The 20,390-nt window shown below is 35.5% G+C and overlaps 1 protein-coding gene across 10 annotated transcripts in view; it reads right to left on the bottom strand.

The window, feature by feature from the left end:
• Positions 1–20,390, bottom strand: part of cadps2 (Ca++-dependent secretion activator 2) — an 874,989-nt gene that overhangs the window by 83,342 nt on the left and 771,257 nt on the right. For all 10 annotated transcript variants that reach the window (XM_051929794.1, XM_051929778.1, XM_051929757.1 and 7 more), the window contains exon 19: positions 4,966–5,107. In XM_051929794.1, coding sequence (XP_051785754.1) covers positions 4,966–5,107 — 142 coding nt within the window. The remainder of the gene's footprint in view (positions 1–4,965; positions 5,108–20,390) is intronic.

Raw genomic sequence — 20,390 nt, forward strand, 5'->3', positions numbered from 1 at the left:
CAAAGTATTAATTGTATTATTTTTAACATATAAACAGTAGATTCCTTTTTGTTTTTTTAACTGCTTTTTCTATTCTTATATTCAACAAATACAACTGTAGGTGTGTTTTATGGCTTCTCTGGATGAAATCTGCTCTATAATTTAGAATGCCAGATTTAGATACTCAAGTTCAAGTTCAAGTTCAAGCACTTTATTGTCATTGTGTAACACAACAAAATGTTTTTTTTAATACATGCACATCGAGCTAATGCTCTTACTTTAGTCCAGAGAAACACCAAGCTTCTTCCTGCGTAAAGATGATTGGGAAAGCAGGTTGTGCTCAAGTGCACATCCTGCTTTCCCAAACTACACACAGTTTTATTCTCATAATCAGGATCTGCAACTGACACTTCAAAATCGGCTATGAAAATGTTTCTAATGGTGCTATTTTATGTGGTTTTTGGGTCCAATTGAGGATCACTCAAGAAGACAGAAACTTCTTCAAGTAGCTTACTAGTACTAGGGTGTAGTACCATGTTAGCCATTATGGATGTAATGAGGAGTCATGTAAAATTACACCTTTTACTGGCTAACTAAATATATTATAATATGTAGGCTTTCGAGGTAACTCAGACCCCTTCTTCAGGTAAGACTGCTTGACTTCTCATTGCAAGTAACTTACTAAAACACCCATTACAGAAAATGTTATTTTGTTTACGCTTCTAAAACAACAATGAAAGCAAAGCATCTATGCAAAACTTTTTCTCGGACTGGCTGATGTTATTTGTTGAGTAATTGTTTAATCATACTCAAATTTTCAGTCTGCTTCAATTCTTTCAGCTAACATTGTCACTCCATTCTTTTCATACCCTTGTAGATCTGGACTACTAACACTTTTCTTATATCTGTGTCTTTTACAGCCTGTGCTGTAAAATGCCCGGGGTCCTAGAAGCTATTGAAATTGTCAGAAAAAAACTGAAATGTAGAGATGTCAGGTAATCCTCTCTCTTCTAGGAGGATTCGCCTCGCTTGTGTATTAGCGGCGGGATGAAAAGTACAAGGGATACCATTTTGTTAGTGGCTAAGTGACTTTGTTTTTCTTCTGAGGTTTCATTTTACTGATGTGTTGGCCTCGCTTGTGTTATTAGTGGCTAAGCGAGTTTTCTGTTTACTCGGAGGCGGAGCCCTTACCCCGACTCCACCTCTCACTTCCGGGCCTCACAGACAGACACACTGCCACGCGTAGATGTTTAGATATAAAATTAAGAGAACATATTTAATCCATCAAATTTGGAATGTAAACTATTTCACATTACAGATTATTTAAAAACTGCAGTTCGAGGATTTAATAAAAAAATAATAATTCCATGTGTTTAATTATGGTAGAAATGGCCTGGCAGAATGGCATAGTCTAGAAGCAATTGCAACTGACCCAGTTATACAGGAACCCATATGCCACCTCAGAACCTTTTAGGGATTATTAGGCAAAAGGCTAGAAAGAAGCACAAGATATTATACAGGACATTACAGGTCCTACTCATGAACAAGCCTTAATGAACAATTTATTTTCAGTACATTAATTGGCCTTTTAAATGCTATATTCTTTCCAAGATTTGCTCATCTAAGCTTTATTTCCATATGACAAAAAGAGTTCTGATTTATATTTAATTGTAATTTAATAATTTACTGGAGGCTGAGCTTTGGAGACTAAAGCCCCCAAACTTCAAAATGATCAAATTGGCATTTCTAAAAAGACAAAATTGGTCAAAGCATTTAAGAAAATACTCTTTATTTGAATACAGCATACACTTCTAAGAGTCTCACTAAGTTTACTATTCTAGTTTGTGTTACATTGTTCTGTTGTGGTCCTTGCTACCACTTTTATTCTAACGAAATTACCTTTCATGACCTAGTTTGTAGAGGTAGGCCTCTATAATCGTGGAATGTAACGTAGGCAGTTGTCTATAACCCATTGCCACAGTTGGACTGTACCAATGTAGTAGTATATGTGAATGGTAGGTTTGATTATGGATTCAAAACATGCTCACAGTAGTAGTGTTGATCTGCAAAATTTGCCAAAATGCCTTTAAGGTGAATTTACTGGGTTTGACAATGACCTGGTTTGTTGAATATTTTCCTGAAAAGTCTGTGTGATTGGTGTTAGGCCATGTCACATCAGATGACACGTCCAGTGATTTTCAACCAAAGCCTTCATTTACACGATCTAAGGCAGTTGTTGACATACTCCTGTGAAGATGTCGCCTCGTGTGACATACCAAGTGACTCACTCTAACTAGTTAACATCTCACCCCTACAAAATCAAACAGGTCTAATCTTATCTTTAGGCATTGAGATGGGCTCTGTGTGCATGAGAGCTAACAACCAATTAAAGCTCATCTGCAAGTACCACACAAGGAATATAAGTGTTTTGGACTTCAAAAACAGAAGAGAGGCTTGTGCTTTATGTACCACAACAGAATGGAGAAATAAATACAGGACAGAGATTGTGGCTGAAATTACCCTATGGGTTTACCATTCCTATAGCACCAGCACTGTCAGACATCATGTTATTGGCTGTCAGAAAAAGAGGTAAACACAATTATGCTGTAAAGCTGTCACATAGTAGATAAATTTAACATGTTGCTTCTCCTTCCATTCACTGGTCAAGAGTTCTGTCTTCAATTCAAAAGCGCAGTATTATGGGAATGTGTTTCTCATTTATGATGTGTGCTGATGTTTGCAGAAGTATCTATTTAAATTTTTGGGCAAAAATGTACAATACTTTGAATAAATGACTGGATAACTGACCTGTGGATTATGTATGGCGAGTAACATGAGATTTATTCTTTTATTTTTCTGGATGTTTTTAACATTGTGGAGTGGTGGCTCTGAGGCTAGGGATCTGCACTGACAATCGGAAGGTTGCCGGTTCGAATGCCGTAAATGCCAAAAGGGACTCTGCTCTGTTGAGCCCTTCAGCAAGGCCCTTAACCTGCAATTGCTGAGCGCTTTGAGTAGTGAGAAAAGCGCTATATAAATGCAAAGAATTATTATTATTGTCTGCCATTGCACAGCATTTGTCACATTTGGCTTCTATAATAACATTAGCTTACATTAAAAAGTATATAATTTTTTGGGTGGTGCATCTTTTTAGTTCTATTAATTTTATTTCAGGGAGGCATGGTGAAGCAATAGTTCACATTGCTACATTACATCCCAGGACACATTTTTGGGCGTAATAATCTATACAACACAGTTGGTCGACACTTTCCTAGCCCTTAGGGACACTTAAAAGATTATTGAACCATTATAATCCACTCAAAACTATGTTAGTTTCTCCTTCCCCATTGACTTGCCTTTTGCCAAGTTTGGTTAAATTCCCCAATTGAGCCTAAACCAAGGCAAAGCTAATTCAGTCGAGTTAAGTCATCACTAGTTCATAGTATGAGGGCAGATACTACTCTCATCTTAGATATACGCTACTTTCTTGATTTTTTGTAAACTGGTTTAGAAAAATTCAATAAGATAATCATATGCTGAATTTTGCTCTGCAGAGACTTTGCTAGAATTTTTCATTCATTTCATCACTGCTGTTATGTTTATTTTTTGTATCATTTTTTTTGTTTATTTTCCAAACCTGCTATATCCACAGCAAGTTAGGACCAACCACTGGAATTGACATAAGTCCATCACTAGAAATACACACACACACACACACACACCCACAGCAAAATAATTTATGGTTCTCTATTAACTCAACTGACATCATTGGCACATTGGAGAAAATCCCAGTACCTTGGGTAAGCCCAGCAAAGGCACAGGTGGTCTACTAGAGGCAGCAGCCATAATTACTAAACCACTATGTTGAAATTATTTCTCTTTTTTCCAAGAAGTTATTATTTAGTAGAAAAGAATGTTTTTGACAAAACTTGGGCACTCAGTTGACCTGCAGAGGTTAACAACACTCTATATTTAGGTGTTTGTTCTGTATGAAGCTACTCTTAAAATCATTAACACAAAAAATACATTGTACATTAACATTGCAGAAACCCTAAAACACTTATTTTACCTTCATTAAAGGTGTCATGAAAATGCTCTTCTTTCTGACAGTTCATAAGCTTCTGAGTTTTATTAAAACAATTAGTGAGAAAAAATAAAACATCCTGATGATAATTATAAAACAATCACAGCAAAATAATAAATATGAACAGAATGCCAGAATAAATAATTGGATAATGTTTTAAAGTTATCAAGTCTCTTTTTTTCCATTAGAATAATACTATGTTTGGCAAAGACATATCTATACATCTAACCAATGTTGTACATACTTCCTTTAAAGAACAAGTACACAAGTAAAATAAATAGACAGGTGAAAGGCTAAAAAACATTATTGATAACTAGATTATGATTCAAGCACATGCATCAGGGTATTCTTATAGCTCTTCACTTTCAGAAGTATAAATAATAAAAGCAGAAGGTTAGCTAAAATAGATCTTGCATTATTCACTTGTAAGAGTTAATGATCAAATGCCTGACTTTTCTTTCTTGCTTAAGCAATACAAAATGTTTTATTTAATGAAAGCATCTTTGCACGGTCTACCCAGCTTCATACATTAATCTTATTATAAAAAGTCAAGTAACAAATTATATCCTGAAACATTTTTTTCATTATAGTCAAATTGTGTGTAAGTAAAAGCCACAGAGAAGTGCTGTTTCAAGTACAATAATTGCAGACATTTTTTTTTTATGGTATAGCATATGTCAAGCACTTGTTATACCTGCAGAGATATTTATGGTAAGACTCAGTAATGTTAACTGATATCATGACTCAATATCTTTAGGTTAAATCTTATACTTATTTTTTGTACTATCTCAGAACTACATTTTAAACTTTTTCTAGTAACCATTTTGTGCATAGCGATAATGATGGACTATCAAAAATGATAAAAACATTTGATCAAAGACCTTTAAAGAAACACTGCTTACTTCACAGGCTGCCAAGTTTCTTGTTCAAATCCTCTGTGGATAGACTGTGCTATCGAAGACTCCATGAGATCAATGTATCGGACAACTAGAGGTACAAATTTGTCTTGTAAATGTTTATGAAATTTCCCATTACATAGATGAACTGCAGAGAGAAAATGAAAAGAAAAAAAAACACATTTAACTCAAAATTAAAATAAAATGTTAGCAGTCATACATCATTTTTCTGAAAATGACCACCTTAAACAGCATGCCTGTTATTCGGTATGGAAATGCATGACCATTTGAAGCATAAACAGGTTTAAGAGACTCAGCATAATAGATGTGTGTGGGGGATTTTGAAATTTATAATTTCTAGTGTAGCTTCTCAACCACTAGGCCAAAACTTATCAAACTGTTTTTGTTAGAGTTAAGAATGCAAAGTATTATCAAAGACATTTAAATTTACTATACACTCTCAAGTGAGATTGTTAATGCAACAAATTATCCATCCATCCATCCATTTTCCAACCCGCTGAATCCGAACACAGGGTCACGGGGGTCTGCCGGAGCCAATCCCAGCCAACACAGGGCACAAGGCAGGAACCAATCCCGGGCAGGGTGCCAACCCACCGCAGGACACACACAAACACACCCCACACACCAAGCACACACTAGGGCCAATTTAGAATCGCCAATCCACCTAACCTGCATGTCTTTGGACTGTGGGAGGAAACCGGAGCGCCCGGAGGAAACCCACGCAGACACGGGGAGAACATGCAAACTCCACACAGGGAGGACCCCAGGTCTCCCAACTGCGAGGCAGCAGCGCTACCCACTGCGCCACCGTGCCGCCCACCAACAAATTATCTTGTATGATATTTTGCAACATGCCACATTGTATTCGGTTCATGTAATAAATGTTCTTAATTAATTTTCTGGGAGCCACAAGAATTGCAATTTTCATATTTGTCTTTAGGAAACACAATTACTTTCATAAATATATTTAAGTGTTATAAACTATTATGAAAATGAATGGACATATAATTTATATTTATGTTGTTTCTTTAATGTAAATACATAATTAATCACTAACTGGAAAAAGAAAGTGTATTTTTCTAGAGAAAGTGTTTCATTTTCAGCCAAGGAATAGCATACCTTATGATGCATAATCCTTACTAATAAAAATAAGTTAATTTGCAAAAAAATTACAGAAAAATTGTAAAATGATTATGTTTCCACATCCAGCCATCCAATTTTGAGGCAACAGTTAATGGCTGCATGAAGCTGGTGACTATCATTTCAGCAGAACTGGGCACAAGACATTAGCTTACCATGGACATGGAGTGGAGCACATGAACACTGTGTCAATTCAGAGAACGCAATTAAGCTAGACACCAGGAAAATGTGCAAACTGGTATACGAAAATGGCTTTGATATCATTAACTGATATGAATCATTTCCCTTTTTTACTGTATAATAAAAGAGACTATTGTAAATTTATTTTGAATCATGGATACCTGTTGACTTTTAAGCGATAATGTTCAAATAACAAGCAATGTAGATTGATTTCATTTTTATAGCATCTTGCATCATAGTTCACTTTGTTTGTTCATGAGACATGACATAGATGTGCAGGGAGAAAATGTGGAAAGGGCTGGAAAGTCAGAGAACACTTTTCAGGGTTCAACCCGTTGACCCAAAAGAAATATAGAAGGGAGGTGAGAGTAATTTCCAGTTAGTTAACTGCTGGTGTGAGCCAGAGAAGGATCTCAGGCTTAGAAGAGAAAAGCATAAAATATGAAGGGTTCCTAAGCCTAACATTTAGAAACAGCAGAAATAGTGTTGCAAGAAACCTATGTGTTGGCAGTTTGAATATATTGGTTGAATAAAATAACTGCCCTTAACAAAATAAGAACATGTTTGACCTGTTTTTCAGTGTTATTACTATAAAGTAAAGGGATGTATACCCTTGTAATGAATGGCCTTGGTTTCTTTCACTGCTCACCCTCAGTCATACTTGCTAGTTGTACTTGCCATGAAAAGTTAGCAAGTCTTAACTGTGTCAGCAGATGATTTCACACCATGACCTTCAATGGGAAAATGGCACTGAGAGCAGTAAATAAATTGATTCTCTAATTATTTTAATATCTTGTACATTTGGCCAACCATTTAATTCAATTAAGTTTGAAGTCATTATTTCCAAAACAGAAAGTAATGACACAGGGTAGAGAAAATGCAGACAAAACATACCAACTACAATACAGTTTCATCCCATTAAAATTAAATTACAATGATCACTAAAAGTACAGTATGTATTTTATTTATCTGTACAAATTGTAACAAATTACATAGACACAGTATCATCATAAAAAAGTTTAAAAACTGACTGCATCACTAAAAACAAACAATAAGTAGCAAATAGACATACGACTCAACTTAAATCACTCCACCAAAGTAACAGTTTGTCTAAATACTCTTATAACAGAAACCTCTGCATGCAAAGCAGGAGGAAGACTGGTCCATAATCTCAGTGCAACAGACTGAAAAGATCAATCACTGCATGTCTTCAGTCTCATACAAGGAACAACTCTTGGAAAGATGGATCTTGAATCTGATTAAAAGAATGACGATGCACAAGATTAACAATTTACTGCGCATCTAAACCTTGCAGTGCTCAATTATTGAACACCAGAATTGTAAAATGAATTCTGTATTCCACTGGAAGCTAGTGTAAAGATGGTAAAATTGGAATAATATGAAACCATTTATTAGACCTCAGTAACAACCTGGCAGCAGCATTATCTATAGATTACAAACAAGACAAAGATGTTTTACTCAAACAAGTAAATAGAGAATTTCAATAATTTAAACTTGTTGAAATAAAAGTATGAACATGTATTTTCCTTTCTGCACTGGACACCATTTATCTTAACTTAGAACAATTCCTTAACTGAAAAAGCAAGAATAAGAAATAGAATTGACAAAAGCATCTGAACTCAAATGCTGGTCAAACCTAAGTCAAGTAGATAAGGCAGAGGAAAAGAAGTAATGGCCATTAACTTGTGACTAATCACAGCATATAAATTTAGGTGGAGCAATAATAAAAACCTCTGCTTTCTCAGGATATAACTTTAGGCAGTTGGAAGACAACCACTGGTTAATCTCAGACAAACACTCGGAGAGGTCAGCCTAAGTAGATCTTGAGGCTAAAAAAAAAAAAAAAAAAAGCTGGATATCATCAGCATTAAAAAGATACAAAACAACCTCAAAAGATTGTGTAATGTGTGCTGAAAAAAGAATGCATAAAGAAAACCAGAACACAACCCTGGGGCACACCAAATGTAAGAGGGTCAACAGTGGATGAGTACTCCCCTGCACCAACAGAAAAATGCCAACCATAAGAGGAAAACCAGTCCAAGGCAAAATATTTGAACATACTGTCTATGTACTAAAATCAAGACTGGATATGCAAGTTCAACTGACATGGTTGCAATTCAAACGTAGTCAATTAACAGTGTAAAAAATTTTAAAAAGCTTACTTAAATTAGACACTTTTGTGACAATGTTTAATTTTTGCATACTGTTTGCTATCTGAAACACAGGCATAGTTTTTGTTTAAAATCAGCCTTTATCCATTGTATAAGAACATTGTAGATTAATGTTAAAGTATAAACACTGTAACTGTGCATTCTTTACATACAGCAATGGCAGAAAGAATTCTAACATTTGGCTATAACATTAGCAGTTTTCATGCTAGTCACTTCGATAAAACCTTTTTTTGTAATGGGGTTATTCACAAGAGAACAAGAGAAGAGAAAAGATCAGTATTTTTGTATCAAGATATGTTGGAGAGAAGCACCTGGTGATGTTGTGTTATGCTACTGTGAATCTTGAGGGGTTTAAAAAATAGCACCTTCAGATTTGCTTGCTTCCAACTGACTCTATCAATTCGGCCTTCACTATTAAAACAGAAAATGATTGCCATTGAGTGGAGATTCCTGTGGGGGACAGGCATCTGTACCTTCAGTTTTACTTCTAATAAGGCAGCAGAACATTAATTAGATTATTTATTTATAAAAGCACATTTAAAACAACAGAGGTTGCGCCAAAGTGCTGAGGCAAGGCCCTTCTGAATAGTGTCATAAAATGTCTAAAAATTATTTTTTCAGCAAGTGTATATAATGCTACCAAAATGCAACTCAGAAAGTTCAAATTACCTACTTTCTTTTGCATCCCTCCTAGAACTCAGTTAAAGCGTGTTCTTTGTCATCATTGTTTAAAGTGGCCAAATTTCATATATACTAATAGGTCAGCTCATTCACTGTCCTTTTCTATCAAACTTCATATCTGTTTTGATGAATCCTGTTGCTACTGCACAAAATACATTTTATCAGAAAGATATTGTGTCTTATTACAAATTAAAAGCCATGTATTATATTGACAATGTGATTTAACATGGAATACCAGAGCCAGACTTAATTTATTTGTAACAGCAGGGTGATCCTAATGTTAAACTGAGAAATGTGTTTCATACAACATCATTTAAGAAGCAGAGATGAACAGTACTGTATGTGAATGTTTAACAGTTAACAAGTTGAAATGCATTATTTATTAAGTTATTATTTTCCAAAAGATAGTATGTTAAAATATTGCTGCCATGAGGACATATTTACTAGACTTGTTTTATATAATCACACAAACTTTTTATGCAAACTGAATTTACATCCTTTACATATTCCGAAAATTTTAAGAATTGACAGAAGCCTCCTAACAAAATCATTCTGTTTATTCACCATCATTATTTTGCATCCTGAACCCATTATTGCATTCCATTATAGGGTCATAATGCAGGAACCCATTGAATGGGATTTCATTGCATCATAGGGTACACTCATATACAGTGCATAACCACACTCACTTAAATGGTCTCTTTTAAAAGGGCTAATCCTATACAGTAATTTGAAAGTGAGAGAAATCTAGAGCTCCTGGAGAAAATCCTCACATACACAGCATGGGAAAATAGAAGGAAACTGAACCTGAACCTATGTCCCTTCCAGCAAATCAAAAGGCCCATTTTTTATCTCCATCAAGGCTCATGAGAGGTAGCTTATCTGTGGAGAAGAATATATGTTTAGCCACTGAAAATAGAGAAGATGAAGTCCCCAACTTTTTTTTTTGTACAATTTTAAAAATAAAGTTTACTTTTACTTCTTCTTAATGCATTAAACAGTATATAAGCAAACATGAAATATGGTGTTTTTTCCAGCTCATTTTCAGTGATTTTTTAAAGATTGTTTTTCATTATTTTTGCCTTTTTCAGATCAAAATGTAATTTCTTCAGTTTCTGTCTTCAGCTTTTGAAAATTTGAGGCATATTTTCAACACTTTTTACTATGCTTGGTTATACTTCTACTTTTTTAGATTTACAAAATGGTAGCTTTTATTGCTATTTATATACAAAACCAACATTTGTCCTCACATCACATCATTAGCTTTCAGACAAGTGGTCCTTCTATACTCTAACAAAAATCCACAATGAACTCCCTGTTAATGTATGTGAGGTATCTAGTAGGTTCTGTGGCTTCAAAACAACCCCCAACCACTTGTTGATTGGAAAAGGGTTCTTGGGATGATATGCTCCATTTGGTTGTCGACAAATATGGAATTATGGTTTCTGCATATCCTTATTTTGGTGTTGTTTGCCCAGAAGACTTGTGTAGGAAAGAGTGTGATTTTTGTTGTCCAACAATAGGGATACCAATAAATGTAGAAATTAAGGATTCATTTTAACTTGGTTAATTAATTATCACTTTTTCCTTTGGTAATACCAATAATTAATCAAATAATTTGGCAAGGGTCCAACTTTCGTTACCATATCCTTTCTCTGTTGTATGAGGTGGGTCTCTGAACTTTAGACTTATTATTAAGGTAATTGAAGCACACTCATTTTAAGAAGCAGAATTATACAATTTAACGGTAAACACAAGAATTATATGTAGTAATACAATAACTCCATACATGGTATAAATTGACATATAAGACAGGATGCAGACAGACAAACAAATAACATAGACAGGCTGGCTGTTTACTTGGTATTTACAGTTGTAATTTATCTCAGTGCAAATTAATAGTTTCACGATACCAAGTCTTTAAAAGTGATGCCTGATGTTGTGTGGAGTTGTTGCTTTTTTGTTGCAATGGGTTCAAGTGGAGGACTCTTCTTGCACTGGAGTGCATTCTTTGTCTTTGCTGCACGATCCTTTCATTGAGATGTGCTGTACTTCCCTCCGCTAGTCTCTTTGCTGTATTGTCTGCAACTTCATAGGAAAGAGCATTACTTTTTCTGACACAACAGTTTAGATGCTGAAGTTCCCTTCCTGAAATGATGGCTGCTTCTCAGCCTTTAGACTGGCTCACTGTTAAGCTTGGCAAACTGTATATCAAATTTCTGGTCCACAAAGAGAAGAGTTTGTCAGCTTCAGCCCCTAAGGAAGAGTGGCTTATTGATTTTTAGTTTCTGAGGTGTTCAGTCAGAATTCCTTTGACAGAGTTTCTCCTTATAAGGAGAACATCAGTTTGTCCTTATAGGCAAATTCTTCTGTCCATCAGAGTTGTCATTTATCGATTTACAGGTATTTATTCAATCTTGAGTTCACAACTTTTGCTGAAGATGTCTGTGCAAAGGGGCATCTGGAAAGATGTCAGTGCAACTTTGATTAACACCTTTGTTATCAGATGAAGTACAGGCTAGTTCTGGTACAAAGAGTTCAGTCACTTAGTCAGGAATGTAACTGGGAGTTTTCGCAGCTGGATGTCTAATAAATCTGTTGTCTTAACAGGTTGGGATGACACTAAAGTCTAACAGAACTGGCAACGCCCAGTTTGTCCTACACTTGTGACTTATTGAGATGTACCTTTGCAAATTTAAGCAATGATGTTACATTCAGAAATGGCCTCAATTTGATCAACAGCAACAGTAGTTTATGTGAGATCACTGTAAGTGAGCATTGTCCTTGGCATGATGTTACCATAAACCTAAATGCTTCAGACCAAACTTTCAAAGGTTCTGCTTTTCTACACATGTGGCAGCACTTCTTTATCAACTATTCATGTGCACTTGCTTTGCAGCACATTGTTCTAATAATCTGTTGTGCTGTATAAGAAAACAGTTAGGGTATGTGTACATTACTTTCCATATATGATTTATGCATTTTTTTTTGTTGAAAATGTATTCTGTTTTGTTTGGCACCTGAGGTAAGATTTACCAAATTTACTATATTATTATTTGCATACTGATAGGTAAACCACAGAGTTGAGACAAGGTTTCACATGACTATGAACTAAACTGCAGGGACCTAAAAACTTACTGCACAATAATACATAATTCAATGAACAAAGTGTATCATCTAATTGTTGGCAAGCAACAGCATTAACATAACACACAAGGCTGCTGATCACTGTGCTTATGTGTTACTCATTTGCTGAAATCAAAGCAGCCACTCACAACTTTACATAGGTTATTCTTTTAGGTGAATATAAACCTTGAAAAAGGCTGGCTGTTTATTTCTCAACAGATGAATCCATCAAGAGTTTAAAATTTCCATCCATTATCAAATCCATTTAACCCAGGTCACAGTCACAGGATCCAGGACCTTATCTTGTAATACTGGCTGCATGGAATGAATGACTATGGACGATGGAGAAACTCATCACAAAAAAAAATTAACCAGAAATCTAGAAAACCTGCAGAAAGCACACAGATAATGCTCAGACAGGAGTCTGAATTCAATGCTCTGACAAAGATAGGCATCAAGCTTAGCCACTGCTACACTGTGCCATCCCAATATGCCTGCCACTGGTTCTATATATGTAGAAAGAATAAATCTTAAAGCTCCATATTTCTAAACATCATTAACAAGATATGGTTGTAGACATAAAAAAACACAAACAAAACAATGCCATTCCATGCACTTATAGTAAATGGCCAATAATGAAATGTCTAGTATTTTGTAATAATCATTATATAAGATTATTAATTTACGGGAATACTTCAAAATTGGCAAAATACATATGCCAAAGGCATATGAGTATTAGTAAATGAGAAAACAAATCATTACAAGCAAGTTTAATATAAAACAATACAAATCATTTATTGCAGTGCTCTAATAGATACTTCTTATGATAAACAAAATGTAGCTTAACCTAAGAATGAAAATTACAAAGATACAATAAGAAAATGTAATGTATTCTACTGTGAATAAAAATATATTTATTAAACATTACCAAGGGCTTAACAAAAATGAAATTTTGTAAGTTCAATAATATTCATTAAAGCTTAACTTACTATATACATATATATAGCCACTGTGTATACTGTATATACACAATAGCTAAAATTTTTGCCTTGTAAGAACCACTGTCATTTTACTCTGTTCACCAGTTAGACAATCCACAACTTATTTCATACTAACCCTTCAGAAGTACTGTGCCTTTTTTAATGTAAGGGGGTTGAAAATTGAATTTTCAATTGATCGGCACATTTCAGTCAGCCCTGAACACAAGTGAACAATTTCCTGAGTGTGTGAGTGACTCTATGGACAAAACATTTTCTACTGATGTATATCACAACATTATGCCAAAGCAGGTTGCTTTCTTTGATTAAGTAATAAGAATGAAAACTGCCTTCAAAATAATATAAAGACTGCTTCATAAATAATTAAATAAAATATAAAAGTTCTGGATTATAGACTTTTAAATGAAAATGTGCCAGTCACTTTCTATAGGTTTTTGTATGCTGGAGATGATTGCTTGATTTAGTTGCCTGGGCTATACAAAGAAATTACAAATGTATACAGCACAACTTCTTCTTTTTGTAATTATGTTATCCTTACCTGGAAACTGAACTGATTCACTTTTGTGCTTTTCACGAAGTGGAGATAACACCCTGGTTGAAAAAAGGCAAGTTCTTTCTAGGACTGGATTATTAACTTGAAAGTGCTGAATGGCTAATAAATTATTATATGACATACTTAATAAAAATATAATAGAATATGATATTTCAAGCTTAATATGCAAATAATAAATATGATAGTCAAACATGTGTGTTTACATTACCAGTCTCTAAAGAAATCCTTGTTAAACACCATCTTCATTTTTTAATATATTGTGATTGACTGGTTCTAATTGTTAATGTTATACATCACTTTTTAAAGCACTCTGGGATATTGTCCACGAGTGCTTTTTAATCTAGAGTTGCATATTTGATTGTGGGTAATTAAATCTTTAATATGTTAATAAAATGTTTTTTTTTTTATAAATAATTACTGTCGTTGCTGTTGTAAAATGATTCAGTTCACACGTTAGCTCCATGGCTATCTTAGTCATACAACAAAAATATGAGAGAGACTAAGGCAATCAGTAAGGAACTACTTCAATATCTGTTCTGTTGCTTCAAAAAAAAAAAAAAAAAAACATAAAACACAAAGGTTTGATGGCCTTACTGAAGAAGAGTCCTGTGGGATTTTCACCTTTTCATTTCTTAATGAGATTTTTCTGATAATGAGAGGTGACTTTAACAGTCACTCTGGGCTCTATTACGACTAATTTGACTCCACTACACTTGTCTCGTTAATTATTAACACTAGCCTTTTTATCCTCCTGAGATTATTTCTTTGTGTTTTTTTTTATTTTGTAAAATAACGCAAAAGTGAAACCTCTGTTAGTAGGCCTGGAACAATACAAATCAGGAAGAACAGCAAATATACTTCCTAGAATGAATATTTTATAAACAATCTTGTTATATTGCTTCTAATTAACAGGAACTTATCTTTACAACTTCCTAATGGTTATGTTGTATACAATATATTATGTAAATCAAAATTGCTGCAAAATTCCACAACTGTTTCAAATGAGGTATAAAAATATAAGCATTGTATACCAATATATAGAGAAAACAGAAACCATTAGACAATTACTTTTAAATGTAACAAAATACTGAAAAACACTGAAATACTGTTTCTAGCCCCTGAAAAATCTACAGTATGTGGAGCATTGAACCACCTGTCTGATCACATTGACATTTAACTGGGAATACCTGGAATAACCCTCTGCTAATCCTCTTTAATAAAGTACCTGTGTGCATCCATGTGTCCATGTGTGTGTGTCTTCTGGTGAAGTGCGCATGTGCGGGGCACAGTGCGATGCTTCAAAGGCCGCCTGACGCGTCACACAAGACAGAGAGGGCGGGACCTATAAAATATTGCGCGGCCGATCCAATCGGATTTCGGTAAATGAGGTAAGACCTAAAACATAACGCACGAAAAATCCAATCGGGTACTGAGACGCGGAGACCAGCTTCCCCAAAGAAGTGGGATTAGTGTTTGTTGTTTACTCTGAGGATGTCAGATTTGCGATTAACAAACTTGGCCCGGTAAAGTGTAAAGTGTTTTCCGAAATATATGAATTTTCATGATATTACAATAGGATGACTTTTAAAAGTAGATTTATTTTCGCACATATAAAATCCGTTGCTGGGGAGACGCCATACATACAATAATCAGCTGCATGCCAGCACAGATTAAAATACTTGCTGGAGAGACGTATTACTGTGAGAGAAAATTAAAGGCACACAATACAGTGACGCATATTACAGCCACATACAAGCCAGTATTACTTTAACAGAAAATAGATGGTCCTTTGCCATTTAATATAGACTGTTCCTACTAATGTTTATGCACTACTATTCTAGCGCCCGTTATTGTAACGGGCTTAATGTCTAGTCAATAATAAATACCTAGCCAAAAATTTAAAAGTCAAAAGAGCGATGACCTAATCTAAAATGTCAATGACTCTACCGTATACCATGTATAATAAGGCAGATCATTGGTGGATTTCATTTGGGAAATTGGTTGTTTGAGAAATTGAAAAGAAACAAATAAATAAATAACAACAAGTCTCAAGTAGTGGAATTTCTTGTGAACATTTTCTTTAACTGCTGCAGTGCTCACTAAAAACAGAAAACAAATTAAAAATATTTCATAAGTTAAGTAAAATGACACCATTTATTGGCTAACTAAAAAAAGATTACAATATGCTTGCATATTGTAATCTTTTTTAGTTAGCCAATAACAGGTGTCATTTTACTTGATTTGTCACTACATTCATAATAGATAACACGGTACAAATCCCTAGTACTACAAATATATGATATATAAGTTTAACTTTATCATAAAACTCTTATACAATCTTGTAACTTTCTCTATATTTACCTACAACACATTTAAGCACAAATAAGTACTGGTAAAATTCTGTTACAACGAACTGCCAGGGACCTAAAAAATATTTTGTTGTAATGAAACTTTTGTAGTAATGAGATTCTGTATTTGTAGCTATAGTGCTTTCTTTAACCTGCGTCCAGGCGTTTGCAATCATTTCAATAGCTTCTTTCGTGTTCATTTTCATCTCATCCTGTCTACAAGTTATGCTCATGAGAATGTTTCCCAGCATTTCCTTGCGATAATACACTTTCACAGTGCGAATGATGCCCAAATCCAATGGCTGAAGCACTGCTGGAATTCAACGCAAACATTATCTAAATGCGGAAACATATTGTGGGTAGCACAGTTATCAATCAGAAGCTGAATCATCCTTTTCTTCTTCTTCAGATTGTGAGGTTTCTGAACTCTTTTGGGATCCCCCCCCCCCACCCAATGGGAACGACACTCTGAAGTGCGATTGCCGCGTTGTCCTCACTTGCGATCTCACATGGATGATTTCACTTACAGCTTCCTATGATTATGTCAACCCCGTCCCCTGATGAAAACATCATTTCCAACTCTTAGTTCCTGCAAAACTCAATTCCATTTCTATTTTGTTTCATTTCCTGTTCATCTTCCATAAAAGTACCTCAAAGAACTGATTCAATTGTCAAATGTATTTTTTTTGCATTATTTATATATATAATAAAAGAAAATCTTGAGACGAGACTATTGCCAAGAGATTTTTTCAAGTCCTGCCCTCCTCTCAACCATTTTCAACCATGTCCCACAGTCCTCTCACTTCTCATTTGAGTGAATGCTTCTGTCAGACACAGTTCCTGCGCTCTCAGCTCTTATAAATTTTTACATTTTCTCACTTTAAGTTCCCAATAAAAGAAGACTTATTATGTCTAAATCTTATTGAAGAATTTCATCCCGAAGGGTTATCAACAGAAGAAATGAGTACATGGCCAGTCCTAGCACCGAGAAACAATGAAGTCAAATGAATTAACGCGAAAATTGTTGATCGGTTACACTGCAAATTGGTTAAATGCGTATCAATAGACTATGCTGAAACAGTTGGTGGTGATGTTGTGGAAGATGAAAACATCAACTTACAATATCTTGTAGAATATCTACAACCGTTAACACCGTCTGGTCTTCCACCGGCCGAATTACTGTTGAAAGAAGGATCTATTGTAATGTTATTGCGTAATTTATGTCTGAGTGATGGGCTATGCAATAGGACAGGATTAGTTGTATTCAAAATTGGTTGAACAATTCTGACATGTAAAATTTAAACAGGCGACAAGGAAGGTAATGTAGTACATCTTCCACGGATAACATTAGACACCAAAGGAGATGTTGATATGCCATTCGTATTAAAACGTTTACAGTTTCCCGTTAGAATAGCTTTTGCTCTGACAATTAACAAATCACAGGGACAAGCATTTGAAAAAGTAGGTTTATTTATTAGAGAGAAAGAAACGATATTCACTCACGGGCAGTTAAATGTTGTGTTGTCACAATGCAAGTCCAAACACAGAATCAAAATTCAATGCAATATTGACGAAAAGTTAATTCAAAAAATTGTTTTTACTTATGTTTTACAGTAAATGTGTAAGTTTAGAAAGTATTTGCGTGTTAATTTCAAAGCCAAACAGAATGAAAACGTATAACGCAACGAATACCTCTAACGCCACATGAAACATAATTTTTTTTCAATTTATTACGTTTTACTATTTTTTACTATGGTTAATTACTTGCTGTTATGTAAAATAGTTAGGTCTATTATGTATATGTAACAATTCCCATGAAAATAACAATCTGTTTAAATTGTACATCCGCTTCCCCATATGCAAGCGGCAGATCTGCAAAGTGGCTAGTGTGTAGTGCCTGCCTGGGGGTTGGTGAGCAAAGCGAGGAGGGGGTAGAGCCCCCCAGTATATATATATATATATATATATATATATATATATATATATATATATATTGGTTGAAATAGTTTACTGTCAAATAAATGCAAAGAGTACGCGACACGTGTTTCGCCCTCATTCTGGGCTCATCAGGCGTACACACTCCACTGCACTCCCTCTCGGGAATCGAACCTCGGACGTCAGCGCCAGAGGCGATGCCCCTAACGTTGCGCCACGGCGTGTGGTTCGTTTATTTGACAGCATGTAGATCGGGGGTAATTACATTCACGGCATTCGTAGTCTGTGTCACAATCTGATTGTATGGGTGGTTACCTACCAGGTAACGCTTGTGGTTGGCCAGCAATCTGCTAACATCCGCCACGGTGCCCTCAGTTTGTGAGGAGCAGATCATAGAATGGTTGAAATAGTTTACTGTCAAATAAATGCAAAGAGTACGCGACACAGTACTGTGCAAAAGTTTTAGGCAGGTGTGAAAAAAATGCTGTAAACAAAGAATTCTTTCAAAAATGGAAGTGTTAATCATTTATTTTCATCAATCAACAAAATGCAGTGAATGAACAAAGGAGAAATTTAAATCAAATCAATATTTGGCGTGACCACCCTTTGCCTTCAAAACAGCATCAATTCTTCTAGGTACACTTGCACACAGTTTTTGTAGGAAATTGGCTGGTAGGTTGTTCCAAACATCTTGGAGAACTAACCACAGATAAACTGTGGATGTAGGCTTCCTTACATCCTTCTGTCTCTTCATGTAATCCCAGACACACTTGATGATGTTGAGATCAGGGTTCTGTGGGAACCATACCATCACTTCCAGGACTTCTTGTTCTTCTTTACGCTGAAGATAGTTCTTAATGACTTTGGCTGTATGTTTGGGGTTGTTGTCCTGCTGCAGAATAAATTTGGGGCCAATCATACGCTGATGGTATTGCATGATGGATAAGTATCTGCCTATATTTCTCAGCATTGAGAACACCATTAATCCTGACAAAATCTCCAACTCCATTTGCAGAAATGCAGCCCCAAACGTTCAAGAAACCTCCACCATGCTTCACTATTGCCTGCAGACACTCATTATTGTACCGCTCTCCAGCCCTTCGACGAACAAACTGCCTTCTGCTACAGCCAAATATTTCAAATTTTGACTCATCAGTCCAGAGCACTTGCTGCCATTTTTCTGCACATCAGTTCCTATGTTTTCATGCATACTTGTGTCGCTTGGCCTTGTTTCCACGTTGGAGGTATGGCTTTTTGGCTGCAACTCTTCCATGAAGACCACTTCTGGCCAGACTTCTGCGGACAGTAGATGGGTGTACCTGGGTCCCACTGGTTTCTGCCAGTTCTGAGCTGATGGCACTGCTGGACATCTTCTGATTTCGAAGGGTAATAAGCTTGATGTGTCTTTCATCAGTTGCACTAAGTTTCCTTGGCCGACCACTGCGTCTACGATCCTCAACGTTGCCCGTTTCTTTGTGCTTCTTCAAAAGAGCTTGAACAGCACATCTTGAAACCCCAGTCTGCTTTGAAATCTTTGTCTGGGAGAGACCTTGTTGATGCAGTAGAACTACCTTGTGTCTTGTTGCTGTGCTCAATCTTGCCATGACATGAAACTGTCTTCCACAACCTCACCTTCGTAGCAGAGTTTGGCTGTTCCTCACCCAGTTTTAAGCCTCCTACACAGCTGTTTCTGTTTCAGTTAATGACTGTGTTTCAACCTACATGTGACATTGATGATCATTAGCACCTGTTTGGTAGAATTGGTTGATTATACACCCGACTATAATCCTACAAAATCCCTGACTTTGTGCAAGTGTACCTATAAGAATTGATGCTGGTTTGAAGGCAAAAGGTAGTAACACCAAATATTGATTTGATTTAGATTTTTCTTTTGTTCGCTCACTTTGCATTTTGTAAATTGATAACAATAAACAATCATTATTTATATATCTAAAAGCATTCTTTGTTTACAGCATTTTTTCACACCTGCCTAAAACTTTTGCACAGTATATATATATATATATATATGTTACATAGTTTACTGTCAAATAATGCAAAGAGTACGCGATACGTGTTTTGCCCTTATTTGGGTTCATCAGGCGTATCCACTGCATCCCCTCACGGGGATCGAACCTCGGATGTCAGCGTCAGAGGCGAAGCCCCTTTACATTGCGCCACGGCGTGTGGTTTGTTTATTTGACAGCCTGGAGATCGGAGTAATTACATTCATAGCATTCGTAGTCTGAATCACGATCTG

Source organism: Erpetoichthys calabaricus, chromosome 1, assembly GCF_900747795.2.
Source record: "Erpetoichthys calabaricus chromosome 1, fErpCal1.3, whole genome shotgun sequence".
Classification (NCBI taxonomy): domain Eukaryota; kingdom Metazoa; phylum Chordata; class Cladistia; order Polypteriformes; family Polypteridae; genus Erpetoichthys; species Erpetoichthys calabaricus.